The sequence below is a fragment of the Hipposideros armiger genome, unplaced genomic scaffold (genome assembly GCF_001890085.2).
Source record: "Hipposideros armiger isolate ML-2016 unplaced genomic scaffold, ASM189008v1 scaffold_42, whole genome shotgun sequence".
Taxonomy (NCBI): domain Eukaryota; kingdom Metazoa; phylum Chordata; class Mammalia; order Chiroptera; family Hipposideridae; genus Hipposideros; species Hipposideros armiger.
The window spans coordinates 4622558-4648101 of NW_017731392.1; the positions used below are offsets into that span (position 1 = coordinate 4622558).

Sequence of the window (25544 nt, forward strand, 5' to 3'; positions counted from 1 at the left end):
GATCTTTTATAATGTGGTTTCCCCTACTGACTCAGCCATGCCTTCTACTTATCATCATAAACTCTTCACTCCAATCCAGGCCATCCTCCTTCCTACCTTTCCTTCTGGCCTCTGAACATTTCCTTCCAAGAGGGTCCAACATTCTACCTTCCAGGTACTTTATTCCTCTACATACATCAAGACTAGACACAAATGGCACTTTTCCACAAGGCCATCTCACCTCTCCTAGGTCACCCTAAGTTCTTTTCCTTCTCTCACACCACATGCAGCTCTTGTCCATGCCTCATGTCTGTCATAACACATCATCAACCATCTGTTTCATGTAAAATACTAATGTCCAGGAACTTCCCTTTTCTTCTTTAGTACCCAGCCCCTATCACCACCACCACCACCACTACCACCACCACAAGGAACCCAGGGCTGTGAATTTAATAGTGAACCAAAAAAATACCCAACAAACCCAAGAGTCAATAAAAAAAAAAAGGAGGAGAAAGAGGAAGCCAGGGAAGAGAAGTAGAAAAAAGAACTTTTTTCTTGGATGCCTAGATATGTATCTTGCTATCTCCCAGGTTCACAGACTATTTGAACAGAAAAGGCCATAAAAATTATTGGTTCCAATAATATGATGCTGACTGTGAAAACTTGTTAAAAACTAGAAATAACATACTTGACCCAGAAAAGACAATAATAATAATAATAATAATAAAAGGATAAATATCCTTTACTATCCCGTGTGACCTTCAGGGTGTCATTTCACTTCTCTGTTCTTCAGTTTCCTCGTTTTTGAAGTGTGAATGACATAACACTTATGTGAGGAGCTATGTGAGTATTAAATGAGATGATGTGTGTAAAGTTCCTGGTGCTGAGACATAGCATGTGCTCAGTAGTTTTTAAGGAAAAGATCCCTTGCTTGTCTTACATCACAGAGTTGTGCTTTGAAAAACATGTAAAGCAGTATTTCTCCAAAGCTGGTCACCACCTATTAATGGGTTGTGTGATCAATTTAGTGGAAGGTTATAGGCATATCTACATCTATATAGATGTGCTACTTTAAGAACAGTGTTATCTTCCATCTTCTCTGGACCTTGGTTTTTCCACTGACACCACAATCTTGCTGATGTTTTCTTAATTTTTCTTATGTCTGACATGTAACATATACCACTGTTGCTACAGTAATTAAAATGGAGAGAATTCCCGTGCGTGGAATTCTCCATGCCAATGGTCAGGTCTAGTGTGCATCTTTCTCCATCAGATGGGATACTCTGAACACCACAAGGAAAGAGGACAGCTTCTGATTTTGAAAAGCCCCTTCAGCTGGTAACTTAGTCTTACATTCTGCAGTGATTCCGTCACCCACATTGTGGCAGAAAACACTTCTGGTTCCGATGTCCTGGAGTGGCTTCAGGTACAGAATATAAAAGCCAGCTCACAGCTAGAAGTCCTCGATGTCTCCTGGCTGATAGAGTGTATCGGAGCAGGAAAACCGGTGGAGATGACAGGGAAACACCAGCTTGTTGTAAGTGTCACAGTTGTGATTTTCATTGTCCTTTGCTTGATGATTAGGAACATGGGCTATAGGATCAACAGGCCTGGGTCAAACCCTAGGTTCTCTGCTTACTGCCAGTGTGAACTTGGGCGAGTCACTTAGCTTCGCTGAACTTCAGTTTCCTCCTCTATAGTATGAGGTAACAATAGTGCCTACCTCATAAAATGGTTCTGAAGATTAGAATAACATACATGTAAAGCATTTAACACAAAGCCTGACCTATAGGAAACATTCAATAAATGGTAGCTACATTTATGAACAAGTCTATACACAAATATTTCAAAATATTGAAGCTTTGATGTTCTGGTAGCCAGAAAAGTAGAGGGTTCCTATTTTTTTTTCTTACTATGGCCATTCATAAAGAAAAACAATTAAGAAAGTTAAGCTCTTAATTCAAAATTCTTTACCAATAGTGCTAGAACCCTCAGGAAGAAGGTTCAGACCATAACTATATAAGTTCATGGGAAAGGAAAACGGTATTTAATTGATGGTCCTTTCTCGTGTTTTTTTTTTCTTTCCTAATTGCAAAAGTAATACACGTTATTTATACCAAATTCAAATATTAGAGATTCGGATAACTTAAAATTTGACTCTCCTATAATTTTATCCTCTCCCCAGAAACAATTGCCATCCGACTGCCTCCAATTTTTTCTTTGTACATATCTGTTATTATTACTATTGGTTGTTACTAAAAATGATGCCTCTGCATTTGTTTAGGTGAGAAGAGACTATTCAGCTAGCTCCAACCCAGAGCCCCGGGAGACTCCAGCACTTGCTGTAAAAAAGATCTCTCCATACGCATGTCAGAGAAGAACCACTTTAAACAACTGTAACCACATATTCACGGTAATGGGACTTTACAACACCCAGAGCAAATGAAACTCTTGCAGCCTATTTCCGTGGATCTACAAATTAAACTATAAAATTTTCTGAAAATCTAGGAAAGTTTTCCCCACGCTCACCCACCCACCCAAGCCTGATCTCGGATTCTTCTTTCTGTCAAGAATAGGTCTATTTCTGTTATGGAAATGGACAAATATAATTGAATTATATTCTTAAAGATGACAGATTACTATTTATTGAGATTTGTCATTGGGCACAACACTTGTCAAAGGTAACTATTCTGAAAAACCAAAAATTATAATTAGTCCAAAAATAGTAAGCACAAATTACACAGAAAAAGCAATAAACAGCTTTCGTTGGGAAACCAAAAGATTAAGAGACAACAAACCTAGATTCTTGCCTCTCTGATATGACCTATCTTGGGCAAGTTAGTTCCTCCCCCTGAGCCTCAGTTTCCTCATCCATTCAATTAAAACTTAGCTAGATCATCTCTAAAGCCCCACCCAGCCCTGAAGTTTGGCAATTGTGTTTCAAATGACTCTGACAAGCCCACAGCTCCTTGTCCTCCAGCCTAGAGTCAGTCCTCAGGTGGATAAAACATGCAGTAATATATCAAATACAAAACTTCCCATTCCAGCCCCACATGTGGGAGGAAGACCAAGAAATTGGCAGCTACTGGGCACCATGGGCACGATGCCACACAGCTGCAACCACTTCCTCCTCTGCTAGAAGTGCAAACGTGCCCTACCTTAAATAACCCCAGCCTTGGGTCTGCGCCATCTATGATTACGCCCATTTCAACAAGTTTTTGTTAAGTGCTCACTGTGTTTTATGTACTAGCTAAGAGATGTGGGATACCCAGTGATCAAGGCAGAATCCTGGCCACAGGCTAGTGGGACACTCAGCAAGCAAAGTGAGAAGGATTATGCTGAGTAATGACTAATAGGATGCTGTGAACATGAGATCATGTTTTGGTTCAATCATTCCTGAATATCTATCTAATGGCAGTGAACTCAGTTTCCTTACAAAGCACTCCATCGTCTGTCTTTTCAATTCAACTCCACTCATCCAACAAGTGAGGGGTATGAAGGTACTGCAGACCCAATCCTGACTTTCAAGGAAAAGGTCAGGTAGTGTTCCAATACTTAAAGGAGAGCAAGAGATGTTTGCGAGGGACCACCGGCTCAGGGGCTAGGAAACAGACTGTGTTTTCCTCATCTGGTTTTTTCCTTCAGGATGCCTTCGAGGTACTGGCTGAAAATTATGAGTTTAGAGAAAATGAAGGCCCCTGTCTGACATTTATGAGAGCAGCTTCTGTACTTAAATCTCTGCCATTCACAATCATCAGTATGAAGGACACAGAAGGAATTCCTTGCCTGGGGGACAAAGTGAGGAGTATTATAGAGGTAAGAATGAAATGTGATTAGTCACACCTCCTACTAGGTAGGTAGGGAGGTAGGTAGGCAGGCAGGGAGGGAGGGGAAGAGAGAGAGAGAACAGGTTTTCCTGTCAATTATGTAGATGTATTCATGACTTGCTGTACTTTCTCTTGATAGATTAGGTAGATGATAGATAGATAGATAGATAGATAGATAGATAATAGACAGATAGAATCCATACCCCAATATTATCATATGTGGAGGTATGTGGGGCCAGCTAAGTGGAAAAAAATTCTCCTATATTATTGTTAATTACTGTGAGAGATTCAAGTGATCTGAAAGCTCAACAGCAAAAGATGGTCTGACTTCAAACCAAGGCTCTGTGAAGAACCCCAGTTCCATCAGGGAATGTCACCCTCCAGAATGGTAGTGGGTGTAACAGGGAATGGAGTTGATTCTGCATCTTTGTGTGCTTCAGAAAGAGAGCCAGGGACAGGTGTTTATTTACTTAATAATGTTGAAGGATTCCCCAGCGAGGTAAGTTGGTCACCCAGGACTATGTTTCGGTATAGTGAAGAGCAAAGTAAATTATTCAAGAAAAATGATCCTAACTAGTTCGTCTATCTAGAGAGGCGTGGGTAGCTCGGAGCTAGATATTATAAGAGCTTGAACTTAGATTAGCTTTTTGATGGGTCCAAATTATATAAATTATATAATTGACTAACTACTATGCTGTATACTTTAAACTAATATAAAATAATATTGAATGTCAACTCTAACTGAAAAATGTTAAAAGGGGGGGAAAGATCAATAATATTGTGATAACGTGGTAGAGTGTCAGATGTTTGCTGGACTTATGGTGATCACTTCTTTAGCACAGAGAATATAATCAATAATGTGGTAATAACTCGACACTGCTAGGTGGGTCCTGTTGAATATTATGATGTATGATGTACACCTGAAAGTAATATAATATTGTATGTTAGCTATATTTTAATAAAAATCTTTTCTAAAAAAAGCAAATGATCACAAATATTTAGGCACACTTTGGTTAGTAACTATTTTCGTTTTGGTGTTCTGTAGATTTAGACCCGAATCATTCTGTACCTTTGTTACTGAGGATTGTAAAGCGATACTTGGAAATATAATGACCTGGGGTTTTCGAGATTATAGAGAACTGTCTTATTTTCTCCAGATCAACTAGGAAAACATCCTCCACACAATTGGTGTGCATTTTATGAAAAATGAAGCTACTAGGTCTGTGAATTTGAGAGACTTGGACTGTGGTTGTCCAATAGCACTAACTTAAAATATTTTTCAACTTTCCATGCAGGAAATTATTGAAGATGGACAAAGTTCTGAAGTTGAAGCAGTGTTAAATGATGAACGATATCAGTCCTTCAAAGTAAGTGATTTTACACTAATCCCATCTTTAAGGCCCCACCCTCATGATCTCATATAAACTTAATTACCTCCAAAAGGCTCCATCTCTAAATACCATCACACTGAGGGTTAGGGCTTCAGCATATTTATTTTTTGTGGGAGGAGACAATTTAGTCCATAGCAGTGGTCTAGGAAGCAGGTGCCTAAATAAGTATCGGTGCTCAACCTTATTGCCATGCTATGCTAAGATACAAATTACCTTACCTTCCAGGCATCTGTCACTCATGGGTACACACACCATCGAGACACTAGAACCATGGGACAAAACAGCCTGCTCCTAAAGAGCAAGAAAGATCCTTGTTGGAAAGATCCTTGCTGCATCCTTGTCTATGTTGAAGCAGGGTTCACTACCTCCCAATGTTCCCTACCTTGGAGTTGCAGGAGGCAGGGACTTCTGCCAACCCCTTCAGTTCAGGAATGATGCACAAGCCTAAAAGGTGGTGTGGGCAGGCGCCTGAGCTTGGAGTGTAGACAGGCTGGCTGTGAGTCTGGGCTCTGCCACTTACTAGCCGTGTGATGGTGGAGAGTTTTTACAACCTACATGCACATCCCTCTTTAAATGTCAAGGATGAATATGCAGAGCATTAGTGTGTGTGAGAGGGACCCTTGGCAAAGGGGAGTGCTTGATGGGGCTAGCTATTGTCACACATTGACAGCACAGGCCATCCCACAATCAGATTACACTGAAGCCCTCTGAAGATGCCAGAACCTGCCTCCTCATGTCTGTTTCATTTATCAGGAAAGGACCCTTCTGCAACAAAAATGTCTCTAAAAAACCACCATCACCCACACGCTTGTCATGTTCAGGAGAAACTGGGTCAGAGATTTACTTTTACTTACACTTTTTCTTAATCCCTTGACTTTGAAAGTATCATTTCATTATCGTAATGATTAATTTTAGAAACTGAAGGCATGCTTTTCTCTCTGTTTCAGCTCTTTACTTCTGTATTTGGAGTGGGATTGAAAACATCTGAGAAATGGTTCAGGATGGGTTTCAGAACCCTGAGTAAAATAAGGTCAGACAAAACCCTGAAATTCACACGAATGCAGAAAGCAGGTAAATCGTTTCTCCTAAAAATCTCCCATTGTTACTGTGGGCTGGGCAGGTCGCAGTAGAGCCCAAAGTCAGTTGAATTTCAACTCTAATCTCCATGAGCTGGATCACTTGTTTGGCCTCTTTTCATGCTATAGTTAAAAGCACACGGTTTTTGCATCAGACAGACCTGGATCCAAATCCTGGCTCTGGCACTCAGCAGCTGTGTGGCCTTAAGCAAGTTCGTTGAAATCTGTGGGCCTAAGTTACCTCATCTATAAAAGGGAGGTAACACTGGGACTTAAGTAGGAAATAAATCAGATAATGGTAACACAGGCAAAGCCTGTAGCACTGTGCTTGGCACAGAGCAAACGCACTCTTTGTGGTGGCTGTTGTCATCCCTTTATCCACTTATCAAACCAAATTGCACTGTTGATCTGGTTCTGACTGAGCTGACCCTTCTAGATATTGGGGTCCCAGCTAGGTAAGAGGCATGGGTGAGGAGTCAAGGACAAAAAGGTGATATGGAGGACGGGAGAGTAAAGACTATTTGAACAAACTAGAGTTGTTGCCCAGCGCAAGTATGGGTCTACTTTAGAAACTGTAAAACATCAGGACATAGAAGCAAAATGGTGAAAATCTAGATACAGGGTTGCTCTACCCAACCAGACTCATTCACCTGAGAAGAGAAGACAGTGTTGACACAGGCATCTGAAAGCCTGAGGGGCATACTGGAGGGTGAATGTGGCTTGGTCACTTCCATTTATGGAGGGTCCTCATAAATTTTTTTTTAATGAAGAAATGTTAATACAGGGTCAAAAAAATTGTGCGTGTTTTAAACATTTACTTTTAACATGCAATAGAAATACAATAAAATTGGAGTTTGAAAGGGAGTCACGGCCACGGTCCTGAGCACTATGGCTTCTGAGTTGCAAAGAATGACGAAGTCATCAACATTTTTAATGATATTAAAGTAAAAGAATCTTCTACAAGAAGAAACCAGGAAAAAAACAAAAAAACCCCACTATCTTCTGCTTAAGTGATGAAAAGAAACAAGCAACGGGAGAGGAAACAAATCAAATCTTGGTGGTTCACATTAATGCTGCTATAGAAGACCCCTACTCATCTTTCGTCAAGTTGCTAATCTCGGAGAGGCTGCTAAAATGCTTTATAAGATGCCACATAGGAAATAAAAGAATCTAAGAAAAAAAACAGTATTTATATGCTGGGCTCCTGAAAGTATACCAGCTCTAGAGATGCCATTTTAAAAAATTGCATAAATACTAAATATAAGTATAGTGACTTGGAATGATAGTAAAGACTCTCAAAACATAGAGAGAAATTTGGGGGAGGCAATGAGTGTTTGGCTTAGATGAAAACCCTTATCAAATGACACCAAATGCTCGCAAGAGCTAAGTAACTTCCAATCCCCCAGCTTTGTAAACTGGAGTTTTCTCTCCCTATCCAGCTCTTTGAGCCCACTGAATGAAGCAGCTCACTTAATCAATTAGTGATTGCCATCAGACTGTTGAAGACTCTTGTTTTATGCAGAATTCTAGGAATGCCTTCTTATCATACTTATAGCTTGAAACCTCTGGCTATATGTATTCCTTTAGCAGCACGGCAATGAATGGCATTGTCAATGGGAATAGTTTAGATTACTGCAAAGGGTAAGTTAATTGAACACATTGAAAGTATGATCCATGGGTCAGATGAAAAACCTGATTCAGTTTTAGTTTAATTTCACTTGGTTTATTTCCCTGAGGATTCGCATGCCACATTGGCCTTGAACAGTCAATGTCTGAAATATAGTAGCACACATATAACATTATGCCATGTAATAAATTTCTGGTAATAACCTCCCCAACCATACCAAAAGGGAAGCAAGAATGCCTGTTAAATTGCTTTCATGGGTGTCAGCAAATTATTATAGTCTCTCCATGTTCATACCTGCTATCTGCACATTTTATTAAAAAAATTGTTAATTGTGACTCTTGGGTTATGTACATCCTGAATAAGCACAGGAGTTGTATGGTTACCAAGGGAGTTGTACTTTGAATGTCAGTCATGATGAAAAATCTGGTATCAATATAAAGCTTAATGGAGCACTGCTTTTTTTTTCACATTAATGAATTATGTATTTAAATTTATTCAATTGAGTTTTTACTGTAGTAAGAACACTTAACATGAGATCTACCTTCTTAGAAATATCTTCCCCATTGGTACCATAACTTATTTATCTGCTTCCTGTTGATGGACATTTGAGTTATTATCAGTTTTCAGTTATTATGAAAAAAGAAAAGGGGTTAGGAACATTGTTGTACCTGTGGATATATGTCCTCACCTCCCCCGTGCATATACCTAGGAGTGAAATTGCTGAGTCAGACGATAAATAGCTATTTATTTAGCTCTCGTAGATACCACCGTGTTTCCCCCAAAATAAGACCTAACCGGAAAATAAGCCCTAGCATGATTTTTCAGGATGCTTGTAATTTAAGCCCTACCCCAAACACAAGCCCCAGTAAAGATAATCAGCCAGACATGACTGTTTGAATAAATGTAGATTTTTGTACATGAATAAATGAATAAATGCAGATTGTTGGAGTAAAAATTAATATGAGACCTGGTCTTATTTTCTGGGAAACACGGTATGTGCTCCATACTAGTAGATACAGTTTTCCAAAGTGGTTGAACCACTTCCCACTCCCATTAGCACTGTATGAGATTTTCCGTTGTTCCTTCCACATCCTCACCCACACTTGCTATTCACAGTCTTTTCTGTTTTGTCCACGCTGGTGTATGAATAGTGTTATCTTATTGTAGTTTTAGTTTGCATTTCCCCGATGACCTTTTCAAGTGCATCTTGGCTAATTCTTCTTCCAAGAGGTGCCTGTTCAAGTCTTTTCTCTTTTTAAAAGTGGGTTGTTTTGTCTTTTGCTTACTGATTTGTAGGCGTTAGTTGATGTTCTGGATGTAAATCCTCAGACAGATAGATGAAATTCAAATATCTTCCCCCAGTCTGTAGATTGCTTCTTCACTTGCTTAATAATGTCCTGTGATGAACCAAGTTCTTATATGAAATGAAATCCAAATTATCAATGTTTTTGTTATAGTGTTTTTTTCTACTCTGTTTTTAAAGATATTTGCTTACCCTCAAAATCATTAGGATATTTTCCTGTATTCCTTCAAAAGCCTGATTCTTTTAAACTTTTGCATTTAGGCCTATGATCCCCATCACATTAATTAACAAATTTTAAGTGCACAATAGAGTACCATTAACAATAGGCACAATGGCATACAACAGATCTCTAGAACCCAAATCTACCCTCTTCCTATTCTTGACTTTAATTTTTTTAATTCAACTATCACCTTCCAATCCTGAATCTTCCCATCCCTCTTTATGCGTTGTCGTCTTTAAATAATAGGACACAGCTTATTGATCAAGAGGGCTGGTACTGCAGCAGGAAGTCAGGTTTGAACAGCTTGGTTTCTGCAGGGATATGAAATATTGTCTCTTTCCTAGTCAGGAAATTGTATGACTTTCAGTCAGAAAGCAAAGAGCCATTGTTACCATGAAACGTTCACCCCCAGAAGAGCAGAAATAACTGGTCTCTGTGGAACAGTTTGGTGTTGATGCTCGCAGCCATGTTAGCTCTGTGCGGGCAGAATCCCACCCCGCTGAGGGTTGGTTATTTCACACAAGACATGTCACTGTCTCCACTCACGTGTCCCATGCCTCTCAGGGTTCCTCTATTATGAAGACCTTGTCAGCTGTGTGACCAGGGCAGAAGCAGAAGCGGTTGGTGTGCTGGTTAAAGAGGCGGTCTGGGCATTTCTGTCTGATGCCTCCATCACCATGACAGGAGGATTCCGGAGGTAAATCAGCAGGCTGCTCTTGTCTCCCCTGCTCTAACACCTTCAGTGGCTCCCCATGTTCAGAGTTCAGTTTTAAACATGCCACAAAGCACCTTTGGTGGCCTGGCGCCAGCCTCTCTCTGCACCTCATGTTTCACTCCAGCAATCCTAAACAGCTGTCATTCTGCACACACGAAGCTGTGTCTTGCCTCTATGACTTTGCTCAGTTGGACCCTTCTGTTTGTACTGGCTTTCCTCAGATAGTTACCTGGCTGACTTCTCCTTGTCCTTTAAGACTCAGTTCAGATGCCACCTCCTCCAGAAAGCCTTCCTTGACGCCCTCCTCCCCATGCTGGGCTAGGCACCCCTCCTCAGTGCTTTCTGAACAGCTGACAAGTAGTTTGTTTGTATGTGTGCTTTCCCCAAGTTTTGAGAGCCTTGTGCTACCTGAGGGCTAGTGCGTGGTGCCTGGCACAAAGTAGGCACTCAAGAAATATTGGTTGAGTTAAAGAATGAATGAATGAACTCTTCACAGAGAGGTGTGCCATTGTTGGATATTGAAGCTTCCATTTCAGGAAGAGATTCCATCCCTCCCACACTCTCCCCTAATTCTCCCTGTGGCCATCTTACATGGTGGCTGTTGGCTGCTTTGGCAAGCTGGGTTTGAGGTGAGGAAGAAAGTGGGAAAAGAAGATCAAATCTAAGAAAATGCCTGTAATCTATGTCATAATTCCAAGAGCCCTATCTTATGTTATGTGAATATAGTTCTTGGTTTGCTTGTTGTCGTACTTGTCTGTGTGTGGAGACGGGGCGGGTGCATGTGTGAGAGTATCAAAGAAATAATCTTTGTCTTTTTCTACCCACATGATCATATACATATTGTGTATGATTTTTTATTTTTTCTGTGTCATGTATTTGTTTTGCGAGGCATAGAGTTGTGCAACCGAGGATATTTTGTTTAAAAACATGTCATGAGCATTTTGTGTTGCAAACCTTAAAGATAAGGCATATAAACAAAGGTGATTTTTAAAAGTGATGAGCTAAAAATTAAAAATCCAATTTATTTCCATTTTGTACTTTTTTTTTTTAATCAGGGGTAAGAAGATTGGGCATGATGTAGATTTTTTAATTACCAGTCCAGGATCAACAGAGGAAGATGAACAACAACTTTTACCTAAAGTGATAAACTTATGGGAAAGGAAGGTAAGAAGAAAAATCAAAAGTGGATGTTTGGACACTCAAACATTATATTAATACTATTGAATTTTGCACTATTTACCTCATAATTATATAATGATCGCCTAAATCGATCCTCAATTATTTGCAACAGCTATCACAATGTCACCTGATATACAATGAGATGTACCCACTTTGGGTCCTAGAGTCCATGTTACAGATATGTATCTTGTTTAAACACACTTGGCCTATTACTGAAGGGGCCGAGTTGGTTTTGTCTCTGCGTTGGACATGCAGAGGCATTAAACCTCTACACAAAATGAAAAGCATGTGCTGTGAAGCCCTAGGAGGTGTGAGAGGAGGCGGAAGAAGTGCAAGGGTCAGGCAGGACGGCTAAGACTGCGATGAAATCAGTCTAAGAGGTGGTGCTGGCACACTGAACTCTGTGCTGGTCAATGACGACCTTGACCTTGTGCTGAGATGGGAAGAAGGAAACTAAGGCGGGTAACTTGGGCCCAGCAGAGGTCATGGCTCAGGAGCCCCCACCCACGGAGGAGATCAGACTTTCCAAAAACCGCCTATTGCCCACAGTAGGATGCTAAGGACCCTACAAGCCAGAGCCATCTGCAGGGTCCTGACTCCTGCTGGACCCTAGTGAGAGCTCCACTGCCCAAAGAGACCAGAGGGCCCCACCCAGGGACCTGGAGGAGCCTGGGGCTGGGGTTTTCTGGCACATCCTCCCTGAGTGCTGCAGCTTCTGCTGGGGGTGGACCACGCTCCTTGATATGCCAGAGAGAGAAGCCCTCAGATAAAGTGAAAATAAGAGTTAGAAACACACAACCCTGGAACAAGGAGCACCAAAAGTGAAGATTCAACTTTGGAACTAAATCCAAATTCACCTGTGAGGCCATCCCAAGCCCTCTCTGTCCCTTTCAGGAGAAGGAACCCAGGGCGGCCGGGGGCCCTGAGAGTGAATGTAATAGGCCAAGCCAGGGGAAGGCAGGATGAGGAAGCCCCAGCTACACCTGGGTGAGCCCCACTGCTCTGCTCAAGCAGGAAAGATGAAAAGATTCTTCTGGGTAGACAGCACAACTCAGGGACCCTGCTGGCTGAGGCTTGGGCGGAGAAGGCACTGCCTTGCTCCCCACCTCGGGGCTCCTGCAAGACCTTGGTTTGACCTTGGTTTATAGGCTCCATCCTCTGAGACTGTCCCAGCCCAAGACAGGGATGGGGTGGGGCATCCCTGATGGCCTTACCTCAGTTTCGAGGCATACTGCTGGTCCCCGAGCAAAGAAATAGGCAGGCACCAATGGAGGTGGACATGAAACATGTGGGTTTCAGATGTGAGATTTTAAAAACACAACCCTGCCATTTACTGGCTGTATGACCTGGGATGCTTAATCTTTCCAAGCTTCTCTTTCCTCACCTGTAGAACAGGGATAATACACCTCTCATATTCTGTTAACGGGGAGGATTAACTAACAGAATTATATCGATGAAGCATTTAACACAGTGCTTGATACATGCCTGATAAATGGTAGCTGTTATCATGATCTCTCATGCACAATTATTTCCTGAATTCTGCTGGAGAGCCAGGCCCTCTGCCAGGTGAGGGGACCCAGGAGAGTGTAGGTGCAGGCTCTTGTCCTCTCTCGTTGACAAACAGGACCTCAGGGAGGAGACGCCATGGCATAGTTGGTGTCCCAGCTCTGCTTGCACCCCTGCAGCCCCAGGCCTGCCCCCCAACACCTCTGTTGTGAAACCAACCAGCGTACGAGTTCTTCATCTTTGACTTCCACCTTGAACTCACTCCTCACCCGTGCCCTTCTTACCAAAAACTGCCCTTTCCAGATTATCGATTGCAGACCACACAGGCACACATGTGCACCTACTCACACAACACGCCCATATACACATCCAATGTTTTAAAATACCTGTGGAGCAGAGTGAACAGCCAATAGGGATCTGTGTGGGCCGCCTAGCACACGAATTTCAATGTGATCCTAGTAGGAGACCTCTTGGTCAGGGGTGGGAGAAAGAGGAGAAAGAGCTTGGAAGTTATCTCTGGGCGAGGTCTCCATCCCAAAGACTCCATTAGCTTGAATCTCACTGGCCACCAGCAGTTCTATCCAAACAGGGGGAGGCTAACAATGTGTGGTTTGGGTTGATACCTGATGAGTGGGACCTTGGTACAGAGCCCCTGACTGTTCCCTGTGGCCACATCCCCAGTTCATGGAACTGCTGAGATATTGACAGTATCGACAATCATCAGAGAGTAAAGACGATTTTCGCATTGAAAAATGGACTTGACTTTGGATGGGGGATGCAGACTCTTCCGAGAAGGGTTTGGGGGAAATTGAAACCAAAGGGTGGATGGATCCTGACTATGAAATCGGCCTCGAGCTCCCGCCTTACCACCCTCCCTGCTCGGTTTGGGGAGAGCCTGAGGCTAAATGCCAGGCAAAGGAGCCTCCTTCTTTGTGAGAGGGGAAGCTGAGAGCAGAACACATGTCTCCTGCCCCATGTCACCCACCCTGAGAGCTTGTCCCCTGGGGAGGGAGGAAGCAAGGAGCAGGAAAATGCCTCCCTCCTTGTCAGGAGTCCCTCAGTTTCCAGTAGATAAAAAAGGACCGTGCTGATGTGAAATCCAGTCCACTCCTGGGTGTTGATGAGGAAGCTGGAGACCACACCTTCAAGAGTTTTCAAACTCTTGAAAAGTTATGTAAAGAGAATGGGGGACATCAAGGAAGGAAATAGAGATGCCCTGCAAGCAGCCCAGGCCAGCGAGCAGAGGCGACAACAGGGGTTGAGTGTGTGTCTGACAACCACGCCCTTTGCAGACAGAACTGCCTGAATGTGCAGACAGGAGCCATTCAAGGGACGCACCCCAAATACCCTGCAAAACTCAAATCAAACCCCGAGCAAGGATGGCCCATTGTCTATTCCAGCCAGAGTGTCACCACCATGTGGAGAGAGTGCAAACATTGTTAGAAAGCCAGCTTTGTGGATTTGTGTGTGTGTGTGTGTGTGTATGTGTGTGTTGGGGGGTTTCCAAAGTGAGACTTATTAATATTTTAATAGCTCACTTTTCAAGTGTACATAATTCAAACTTACATGAAAGGCAGCTATACTGTACTAATTTTGGTAAGTTTCATTAAAAAGTGGAATTGTGTTTTCCTGAGCTGGTTATTAGATGTATCGATGGCAATATCTGTCACCTCCCCCAGAGGCTCTTCCTGACTTCATGCTTCTCTCCTCCCCCCACTTCAAATGGTGTCTGTTCTTCCTAACACCTTCCCTGGGGGAGGCACCGAAGGGTGAAGGGTTCTTTCTTTGAGATCAGCAAAAGGAAGTGTCCGCTCCTCAAAGCATTAGGTTGAATTGGAACAATGTCTCTTTGGGGGTTGCAAAAGAAATGTAAAACATTTCTAATAATAATAAACTGAACCAGTGATGTCCAAAGTATGGTCCATAGGGTAGTAGCATCAGCATCACCCAGGAACTTGTTAGAAATGCACATTCTCACCCTCCCTCCCCGCACCACATGGCTCTGGAGACAAAAGCCTGCAAACTGCGCTGTTAACAAACTTTCCAAAATGCCTCTGAGAACATCTGACCTAAAGAATACATGATAACATTCAAGTGGATGGTTAGCTCAGGTGGTTGGAGTGTGGGCTCATGAAACCAGGGTTGCCGGTTCGATTCCTGCTATGGGCTGGGGAGCTGCACCCTCCACAACTAAGGATTGGGGACAGCTGCTTGACTTGGAGCTGCTGATGGGTCCTGGAAAAATGCCCTCCACATCTAGATTGAAACAGCTACTTGACTTGGAGCTGATGGGTCCTGGAAGGACACACTGTTCCCCAGTAAAATTTCTTTAAAAAAAAAAAGAATACATGATAACGAATCTCACGCCTTAATAGCTATGATTGAATTATTTTTGGACTATTTTCTCTTTTAGTTGTTACTCAGATTTAACAGTTAATTGCATGTTTCTGCTTTTCCCTACCCCACATCTGCCCTGTGCCACAAAGAATTCCCACCAAACAGGTAAATTGGAGGATGGTAACTTACTGGACACATCTTGGAATCACCTGTTAACTTTCTAACTAGGCAATTTAAAGAGGTGAGGTTAGTCACTGAGCACTGGTCTGCGATCAGAGCTTGGAGGTAGATTCTCCTGCAGCTCCTCGTATAAAATCAAGGACCCTATCCAGTGGGGACTCTTCCTGATGTCTTTCTCTTTGTTTTCAGGGATTGCTTTTATACTATGACCTTGTGGAATCGACATTTGATAAGTTCAAGTTGCCTAGCAGGAAGGTGGATGCTTTAGATCATTTCCAAAAATGCTTTCTGATTTTAAAATTGCACCATCAGCGAGTAGACAGTGGCAAGTCCGGCCAGCAAGAAGGAAAGACCTGGAAGGCCATCCGTGTAGACCTGGTCATGTGCCCCTATGAGTGCCGTGCCTACGCTCTGCTGGGCTGGACTGGCTCCCGGGTAAGTGCTACCTGGATTAGTGGGACAGCAGCTTAGAGGGGTGACAATAGCCATGAAGGAGGGGTGACAGGGGAGGGGTCAGTGCCCAGAAACCTCTAAATCCACCTGCACATGGTCAAGTTTGACAGATTAATGGAGAACAGTTATTCTTTTTTTAAAAGATTTTATTGGGGAATTGGGGAAGGAGAGCAGCATTGGGGAATTGGGGAAGAGGAACAGACAAGTTGCTGTTCTTTTGTTCTTCAGTCTATTTGTGGAGGACGTTGCTTCTCTGGCCCATGTTGGTATTGTGATCATTGAGCTCTTCCCAGATGAGGCAGATCAGTCGCTGACCTCTGGATGGCTGCTCACAGCAGCACTTGGCAGCTCATGCTGGCTGCTGGCCACTCACGGTAGCTTATGGCAGCCCACTGCAGCAGGGGCTGCAGCCTATGCCATCACCGGTGACTCACCGCAGCCCAGCTCCAGGTTGAGCTGTTGTTCACCATCTTAGCTGTAAGGGCGCAGTGTCACTGGCCCTCATGTGGGATCCGAACCAGGGCCCTGCTGCTCAGAGCTGGCATCCCAAACCAACTCCTAATCAATGAGCCACTCGGGCGGCCCAAGACAGTTATTCTTAAAGTGTGGTCCACTAACCAGCAGCATTAGCCTTACCTGGGAACAGGTTGGATTGTAAATTCTCCACTCCACCCAGACTTACTGAATCAGAAGCTCTGTGGGTGAAGCCCTGCAGCTTGTATTTTAAAAAGCCCTCCAGGTGATTGGATGCAGCTGAAGTGTGAGAACCACTGAAGTGGAGAAGGCAGCACCGTGGCTAAGAGCACAGGTTTCGCCGTCCCAGACCAGTTACAAGTCCCTGCATTGCCGCTTACCAGCTGGGGGGTCTGGGACCAGTTCCCTTTAAGACTAAGCTTTCCCATCAGAAAAATGAGGGTGATGACCTCAGCTACCTCCCTGGGCTTCAGGGACTCAGAGAGATGAAGCTGCCTAGCCCTCAGCACACGCCAGGCACATACATGGTCAGGGCTGGCCAGGCGGCAGCGCTCAGCTCCAGTAGTGTTACAGTCACAGGAATGGTGCCCTTGATTTTAATCTCATTAGCACGCGTTTCAACCTCCAAACTAAGCTTCCCGCCTCCCAATGAGTCCTTGGAGGGTTTTATACGGATGAATGACATAGCACAAAATAATTGTCCTCAACCTTGAATTAAATGTCAGGCGTCTTTGTTTTGGGTCCGGAATTATTTCAGCACAGGGTTCTTAGCACCAGAATTTCTTATCCTAGTCAAAAATATCAGCTGGCATCTTTAATTCATAAAAATTGGAAAAGCTTATGAAGCGATAACTCTTTGGGAATGCAGAGTCTGTTGAGAAATGGGAGAGTTCCAAAAAGAAGTCCAAGGCTATACAAGGTCATGTTAGTTAGGAATCACTGGCAGAAATGGTTGCCCTTTGTCCATTTTATTTTTAACATAAGCATATTTTCAACACATTTTTGTCTCTGAGTTCTCTGAACTTACTGCTATTGGTTCTGTGGGCATTGACAGAACACTAAACTCTGCCACTTTTTAGCTCAGTGACTCTAAACAAATTATTTAACCTCTTCAAGCTCCAATTGCTCCACTTGTATTGTGGATAACAGTGGTGCCAACATCCTAATGTTACCACCTGGGTTAAGTGAGATGCTGTGTGTGTTTAAATGTGGTAGAGGGCTCAGCAAATGGTAGCTACCTGTGTTATTATCTTTATGCCCCCACTGATGTGACCACTGAATGTGGTGTGTTTTGTCCCCAGGTGGATACATGTGGGTGGGTGACCAGGATTAGGTCTAGTCTAAACTTCTGTAGATGAGAAATTCCATTTTACCTTTTTGCCCAAAGATTTCAGGGCCTGGGACGTGTTCTCAAGACTAAGTCAAGTCATCCATGGATCTCACCTCAGCTTGTGGTCATTCATTTACCAAGTTGTCTGATCTACTAAGCTGACTAAGCTTCCTTAGGATCTTTGTTGCCTAAAGATTTCCTGGGCAAGATACACCCACAGGGACACATTAAGCTGAGATTTTCCAGAGCCATTCAGGAATGGTGCAACTTCTGGGCTGGGTAATTAACAGTTAAAAACCAAAGGGAACTTCTATTTTCCTCTGAATCACGTTTCTTCAAAATAGATCTGCTTAATTTGTCAGCATGACTTGATTTGCCAAGATTCCTTCAAGAGTATTGTCCATGTTCTGTGTCAGGTGTTGGGAGAAGGCATGGCCTCTCCTCTGGAAACTCATAAATGACCGGCCAGGTGCGTAGGCTAACCTAGGCCCTTTGCTAGTCCAAATGGCATCCCTTCACCAACTTTAAAAAGCATCTCTTCCTTAAAATATCTTTCTGTTATTTTCCAGAAAATTGTCGTAATAAACATGCATGTCTGCAAAGACTACAAATGTGGTTGGCACCCCCTAGAGTTGTCACAGTGCACAACTTGCACAACTGTATGCAGCAACCCTCTAAAGTTTGTTGTGACCAATGGTACAGCCAGACTGTAGTACCATCACCCCTGCTTGATGTTCAGCTTTCTTCATCTGAAACATAAGACAACATCCTTGCCATGCCTATCTCACAGGGTTGCTGTAAGAAACTGGAGGTTTTAAAGCAGAAGGCAGACCTGACCAGGGTAAAGAGGCTAAGCTTTGGGATTCGAAAGTCTGAGTACTAGCTCTCACTGGCTGTGTGGCCTCTGGTAAATTACTCAGGCTCTCTGGGCCTCCCTTCATCATCTGAAACATGGGGCTAATAACAGTACCAACTTCACAGGTTTATAATGAGGATTATATGAGACAGTGCTTTCATCTTAGCACAATTTTGAGTTCACTTATGTACCTAAAAGTGTTCTTCAAGGGGTGATATTAAGCTCTTTTAGAAGCAGTTAAGTATTAGCAGTAACAGAGCATATCATAAAATTAATATAAAGCAAGAGCTCTATCCAGTGCCAGGCACAGAGTGAACTCCCCATAAATGTTAGCGAGGATATCATTGACCGGAGTATTGCCACAGCCTTCCTAACTGGTCTCCCTGCTTCTGCCCTGCCCCCCAGCCAAGTGATCCTTCCAGTGTGAGTCAGATCAGGTCACTGTCCTGCTCGAACCCTTGCAGGGGCTCTTCATTTAATGGAGAGTAAATGCTGTAGGTCTTACAGTGGCTCACGAGGCCTTGCATGATCTCCGCACCCTTTTACTTCTCTGAGCTCCTCTCCTACTGCTCTCTTCCTAAGGCCTCTACTCTAGTGGTTTCCTCTGCCTGGAGTGCTCTTGCCCCAGAATCCACTTGGCTAACTCCTTCACCCCCTCAAGTCTTTGCTCAAACCCCACCTTTTCAATGAGGCCTGCCCTGTGCACAGCACTTACCTGTTTTAACATATCTTATAATGTATTTATTCTGTTGCTGTGTCCTATCTGTGTCCCCTGCTAAAATCCAAGCCCCACCAGGGCAGACATCATTGTTTTGTTCAGGGTTATATTCCAAGCACCCAGAACATACCTGGAACATAGTAGATGCTCAATAAATATTTGTTGAGTAAATCTTATTACCCTGCAAATGAATGACATCATTATAATTCCTAACAGCCTAGGGGGAAAATGCTCCTGAGGTTTTATCAGAGGAGTCCAGGAATATACCTCTCACCACACAGAACTGGGGAGCCCCTCACTGCCCTCATTATCCCCTCTCTCTGCAGACTCCCCAACACACAGTGTGAGCAGCCATTATTCTGAGTGCCGGGGAACAGGAGGAAAGTGGCCCAGGGCAGGGCAGGTCTTGTGCTAAGCAGCGCTCCTCTACTTTCACAGATCAGAAACTACAGCACCCAGAATCTGTTTCCCCTCAATTCTTCCACAACCCTGGCTTCCTCTCCGCTGTATTACAAAGGACTTCTGGTTGGAAAGTCTGTCTTCTCACACACTCTGATGATGGTCTAGAAGGGCAGTTCCCAGCCTCAGCGAGCTTTCCTATAATAGGAAATTGTTCCTCGCCACTAGAGGGCGCAATTATCCCATGCTTTCTCCCCACTGCCCCATGGAAAGGACCGTATTTCTAGATCTATGCTTCTCTCAGGAAAATTAACCTCAACGACAACTTCATTTATTGTCCTCCTTTTCCAAGTACTTCCTGTCCTCTAGCTTAGGTTTCAGCTTTTGCTCCCTGCAGCCTCACAGTCCTCCCCTGATCATAGGAGATGCTATTCTGGGGCAGGTGGCTCAGACCATCAGTTTAATGGACCCTCATATGAGAGGATGTTAGAGCCAGAGGTGACTTTACGCATTCCCCTCTTCCATCCTCCTGTTTGACCAATCAAGGTTCAGAGAGGCTGGGTGACTTGCCGAGAGATGCACAGCCAGATAGGGACAAAATCTGGCTGGAATTTGGGTCTCCTGACTCCTCATCCTCTTTTACAATAGTGATATTCCAAACTATTATTTATCCAGCACTTACTCTGACACAACCCTCACAATATTTATTTATTCATTCAACAAACATTTGCCACACATCTTATATGTGCCAGGCATATTTGAAGAGGAATATAGTTATGAACAAAACAAATCAGGTTCCTGATTTCAGAGCTTGCATTCTAGTGTGCGCAGGTGAGCATGGAGCTCTGGCATCGTAGAGTTTTGCCCTAAGGGAGAAAATTGCTTTGAGAACATTTAGTGGAGTTTATTCCACTAAAGATAGGTATTTCATTATAGGGATTTAGATATCTCTAAACGCATAATACTGAAGACATTCTGGACTTGATAATAACTTATTTTAATTATCTCTTTTCCAGCAGTTTGAGAGAGACCTCCGGCGCTATGCCACGCACGAGCGGAAGATGATACTGGATAACCACGCTTTATATGACAAGACCAAGGTATAGCTGTCTCCCTGAGATGGGCTACTTTGACCCTCATTCCCAAGGCTGGCTCCCTGAGCACTTTTCCTTTAGTGTCCAGGTTCAATTTCCTTTGGCTGAGTGCCCTGTTCCCACAGATCACAGCTGAGGGAAACTGGAAAGATTCTGATGGGAGCACAGCCCCCACCTGGTCCAGAATGCACCTCAGGGGCATTGGGCTCAAAGATGATGAGCTCATAGGGCCCCCAGAACCAGTCCAGCAGTGAACATTAATTGAGTTTGGTAGATCTTTGGTGTTTGCAATGAGTAACCCACAAAAAAACCGAAGATCCCCCCCAAATCACAAATACCACTCCAGCACCCTTCAAATGCAGTGGGTGGTAGCGTTTTGAGTGAACAGTATGTCATTAATGAGAGTCTATGGCAAGAAGGAGAGCAACAGAGCTGTCCTGAGATGTAGCTGAGTGGTCAGCTAGGCTCACTCACCAGCCATGTGACTCACTTGGCACGCTAGCCTTGCAGTGGTGATGATTCAAATTCATGCACCAGCAAAATGATAAATTACTGTATGAATTTGGAAGAGTTAAATATTCAACTGTTAAATTCACAAGTACCAAAGTCTACTGTTCTAACAGTGGTCAAGGACAGTAAACTAAGCTCTGAGGGGAAAGAAGGCATACAATAACTAAAAGTAATAGTCTTTTCCCTCCAGGAGCTTATAGTCTAAATAAGGTGTATTTAGTTAGAGCTGTCTCCGTTACAAGTGTCAGAAACCCAATCCAAAATGGCATAGGCCAAAAAGGGGAATTTGGTTTACATACTGCAGCATCCAGGGTAACAATGACTTCAGGTGTGGCTGTATCCAGGTGCCCAGGCAGGTTCCCCTCAGCGTTGGTTTCATTCTTAGGCAGGGTTTTCCCATGAGTCCCAGTCTCCCAGCTTAGCTACCCCAACAGAGAAGAGCCTCTTTCCTAGTCGTTCTAGCAAGAGCCCTAGCTGTTGCTCGTTGGCCAGGCCATGTGCCCATCCCTGCACCCATTACTGTGGCTCTGATTGGCCAGGCTTGGATTGTGTGCCCCTCCCTGGAGGTGAGACCAACACTACCTGACCCTCATGGATTGAGTAGGGAAGGTGGGTTTCCCAAAGAAAAATCAAGGTGCTGCTGTCAGAAGAGAGGGCGGTGGATGCCAGCAGGAATGTCTCAGGTGTTGAGCGTGTGAGTGGAGGTAGATTCACATAACACTATTTAGGAATATTTACAGATTGACATAGAATAAATGATTCATCATAAGCAAGTGTCTCCTATGTGCCCAACACTGTGCTATAGACAAGAAGGGGTGGGGGAAAAGTGGTGCTTGGTCTTAGAGAGATCATGCAGGTGAGGGCAGGTGTGGAAAGGCCAGGAGGAAAACCCACCACCTACAAGTATCCTATAATTGCCACGCCCCATCACCTAGAGCAGCAGTATTTAATTCCGATTGCACGTTAGAATTACCCAGAGCTTTGAAATAGATCGATGAGAAGAACTCTCTTGAGATTCCAATTTCATTAACTTGGAGTATAGCTCAAGCTTCAGTGTTTTTTAAATAAAACATCCTCAAGTGGTTCTAATGAATAAGGGTGGTTAAGAACTACAGACCCAGGGCCGGCCGAGTGGCGCATTGATTAAGAGCTGGCTTGGAGCACCAGAAGGCCCCAGTTAGGACCCACATATGAGGGCCAGTGACACTGCCCTCTATAGCTAAGATGCTGAACAACAGCTCAACCTGGAGCTGGGCTGCCATGAGTCGCCTGTGAAGGCGTAGGCTGCAGCCCCTGCTGCAGTGGGTTACCATGGGCTACCGTGTGTAGCCAGCAGCCAGCGTGAGTGGCTGTCCAGAAGCTGGTGACTGATCTGCCTCGCCCGGGAAGAGCGCAATGATAATACCAGCATGGGTCAGTGAAGCAGCGTCTTCCACAACTAGACTGAAGAACAGAAGGACAGCAACTTGTCTGTTCCCATCCCCCAATTCCCCAATAAAAAAAATCTTTAAAAAAAAAAAAAGAACTACAGATCCATAGGAAAAATACTAAGCGCCTTTAGCTGACTATGTAAGGCTGTCATAATTTGACCTTAATTTATTAAGTGCCATATTTTTGGGTGGGAAAATATAAAAATTACAGAAGTCAGTTAAGAAGAGCTTTTAGGCTCAGAAGAAGGAATCCTGTTTTGGCAATAATTCATCCTGACAAGATAGGTTTACAAGTAAAACTTTCACTATGTCAGCACTGAGACGCTTAACATAAATATCTGAATGCACATATTTCTTGTTATGCTTTCAGAGGATATTTCTCAAAGCAGAAAGTGAAGAAGAAATTTTTGCACATCTGGGATTGGATTACATTGACCCATGGGAAAGGAATGCCTAGAAAAAGTCACCGGCATTGTTTTCTGTTTTTTGTTGTTGTTTTTTCAGGTTAAATAAAATAGGTTTCATAATATAGTGAAAGATGCCTTAGAAACTTGGGGATTCTTTCAGTCTTACTGAAATGCAGATTGCTTCTAGAAATAAATAGTTTTGGAAACATGATAAAGTTCCCACCTGGTAATGGGTTATGCTCTAATAGGCCATTTGTACAACAGTTGCTTAGCGTTCACAATGCATGCTGCCATAGAAATTGTGTTGTAATTGGTGGCTCCTTTCCCGGAAGCTCATCAAAGCCCACTTTGCCCATAATGTAGCTGAAACACTGTGTATTTCCAATAAAAATAGGAGGACACAAAATGGTGGAGTCTTCTCTTTTTTTCACTCAAATATTGGGTTGTTGGAAAAGTCACGATGCATTTTTGCAACAAAAACCATAGAAAAAATATGTCATGACTTTTCCGACAACCCAATATAATAAAATACCCTTAAATAAAAATGTAACAAAATGGAAAAATAAAGAGTTTAAGATTTATCTCAAGGGGAGAAACAGGTGTCGTAAGATCAGAGATTCCGAGGCAGGAATCTTGGAGCAGGTGGTCAGAGCTTGATGTCCGAAATCCAGACCTCCTATTATATTAGCCTCTCTCCAAGAGAGGACTGGAAAACAAGGGAAGAAAAATAAACAACAAAATGACAGTGCCAGAGATAAATGTCTGGTCAGCCTAATAGTAGGTGGGCCGCGACCTGGAGGGGAAGATGAACAATACAGACTTAGAGCCCTGTGAACGGAGAGGCCAGGAAACCTACACAGAGGAGGAGGGAGCTGTAAAATGTGAAAGACTGGGAGGATCTGGATCACACTATTCTTTGCTCTAGGGCTAGGCTGGAATTTCATCAATTAATAGGTTGATGACAAGTTAATGCAACTCAGCCGTCCCTAGTGCCTCCTACTTTGGGAGCAGAGCGCCCTCTGGTGGCGAAGAGAAGAACTTTTGACGGCAAATAAAACATGATCAAGGCATAGCAAGTAAGAAGCCCAAAAATATTGAGCAGGGCCTTGGAGACCTTGTAGTCCATCCTCCTCATTCTACAGCAGACAAAGCAAGGTCTGCAGAGAGGCACCGGCCTGCCCAACACCACACAGTTAATGCCAGAGGTTTGCTGATTCAGCAGAGGATATGCACATGGACTGGGTTCTCCTAATTACTAGCTGTGTGGCCTTGGACAAGTTACCTAACCTCGCTGAGCCTCGATTTCCACTTATGTGAAATCAAAATGATAATGGGTCCTCCCTTTGCGTCTACTGGAGGATTCAGTGAGGTTATGCTGTAAAGTGCTTGATTTGGCTTCATTTTGGAATTGGGAAGGATCAAGGAACAAGTTCATAATTACCTTGGGAGAAGGGGCATTCAAGAACATTGTCAGTACTTTACTTGTAAAGTACCAGCAGTAAGTACCAAGTCCCTGAAGATAAACAACAGGTGGTGAAGATTAAGGCCAATGTCCTGGCTCTTGGACTCCCAGACCTGAGGCTGCCTGGACTAGCAACGCCAACTGAAACTCTCTGGGCACCAGGCCGAGGGTGACAGGAGGCCACGGTCTGGTCCAATGGAAGCCGAGAGCTACTTTATGGGGACCTTCAGGTACTCGCTGCCTTTATCTCCTAGCGACAGATGGGAGCCACAGTGGAGGTCACTTTTATTTGTTTCGAATATACTTTTTACCAATCAATGCACATTATGGTAAGTATTTTGAACTCTTCCCTCCAGCATATATATCAAAGAACCCCAGAACAGTACAGAACCCCTCCCCTCAATTACCAGTTAAACTCATTATTCTTAACTCTTCATTTTCTGCAAACTTAAATAATTCCTCAAAGCAATTTGCTTTACAGTTTCCAGGACCAATAAAACCTCTGTAGAGCCTCCATTTTCTCATCTATAAAATGGGTATAGTAATAGCTACACCCAAGAGAGAGCCTATTTTATGTCTCTGAGCCTAGAGGGAAAGCACCTAGATGAAAGCTTTCCTGATAATATTTCCTTGGTCAGATAGGAGACTCCACATTCATTTGGGTGGAGGGCCTTTTCCAGAAAACCAGTTGCCTTTAGCTTTTTCATTACATCTCCAATATTATCATAGGACCTGGTAGTCATCTGACATATGAGGGAAACCATGCACATTTGTTAAATTAACTTATGCATGAATCAATACATCTCATCAGAATAGTGGGAGTGCAAAGAGAGTATGAATAGGCAATATTTCAAAAGTTAGCCATCATTGATATTTTTTTGTCTTTAATTAGCATTGCAATGTTGCAGTGATAAATGCCAGAAGGAAAGCTACATTAAACTGTTGTTTATTGGCAAAATACAGGAGAACTAAGTATCTCTCCCCACTTGCAAAGCCAAGAGCTCAGGAAGACCTCAGAGGATACAGAAAGCTGTGTTATGGGAGTGGTGAAGCAGGGAGGCAGAAGGGGGT

At 43.4% G+C, this 25544-nt stretch overlaps 1 protein-coding gene across 2 annotated transcripts in view; it reads left to right on the forward strand.

The window, feature by feature from the left end:
- DNTT (DNA nucleotidylexotransferase) overlaps positions 1-23417 on the forward strand; it is a 34114-nt gene extending 10697 nt beyond the window's left edge. Inside the window, exons 2-11 of one of the 2 annotated variants that reach the window (XM_019639059.1) lie at positions 1342-1516; positions 2264-2392; positions 3625-3795; positions 5102-5173; positions 6145-6268; positions 9988-10120; positions 11194-11302; positions 15530-15775; positions 20587-20670; positions 22975-23417. In XM_019639059.1, the coding sequence (XP_019494604.1) occupies positions 1342-1516; positions 2264-2392; positions 3625-3795; positions 5102-5173; positions 6145-6268; positions 9988-10120; positions 11194-11302; positions 15530-15775; positions 20587-20670; positions 22975-23061 (1330 nt within the window). In that variant the 3' untranslated portion in view covers positions 23062-23417. The remainder of the gene's footprint in view (positions 1-1341; positions 1517-2263; positions 2393-3624; positions 3796-5101; positions 5174-6144; positions 6269-9987; positions 10121-11193; positions 11303-15529; positions 15776-20586; positions 20671-22974) is intronic. The other variant, XM_019639060.1, reaches the window with a different exon arrangement.
- Positions 23418-25544: the final 2127 nt, after the last annotated feature.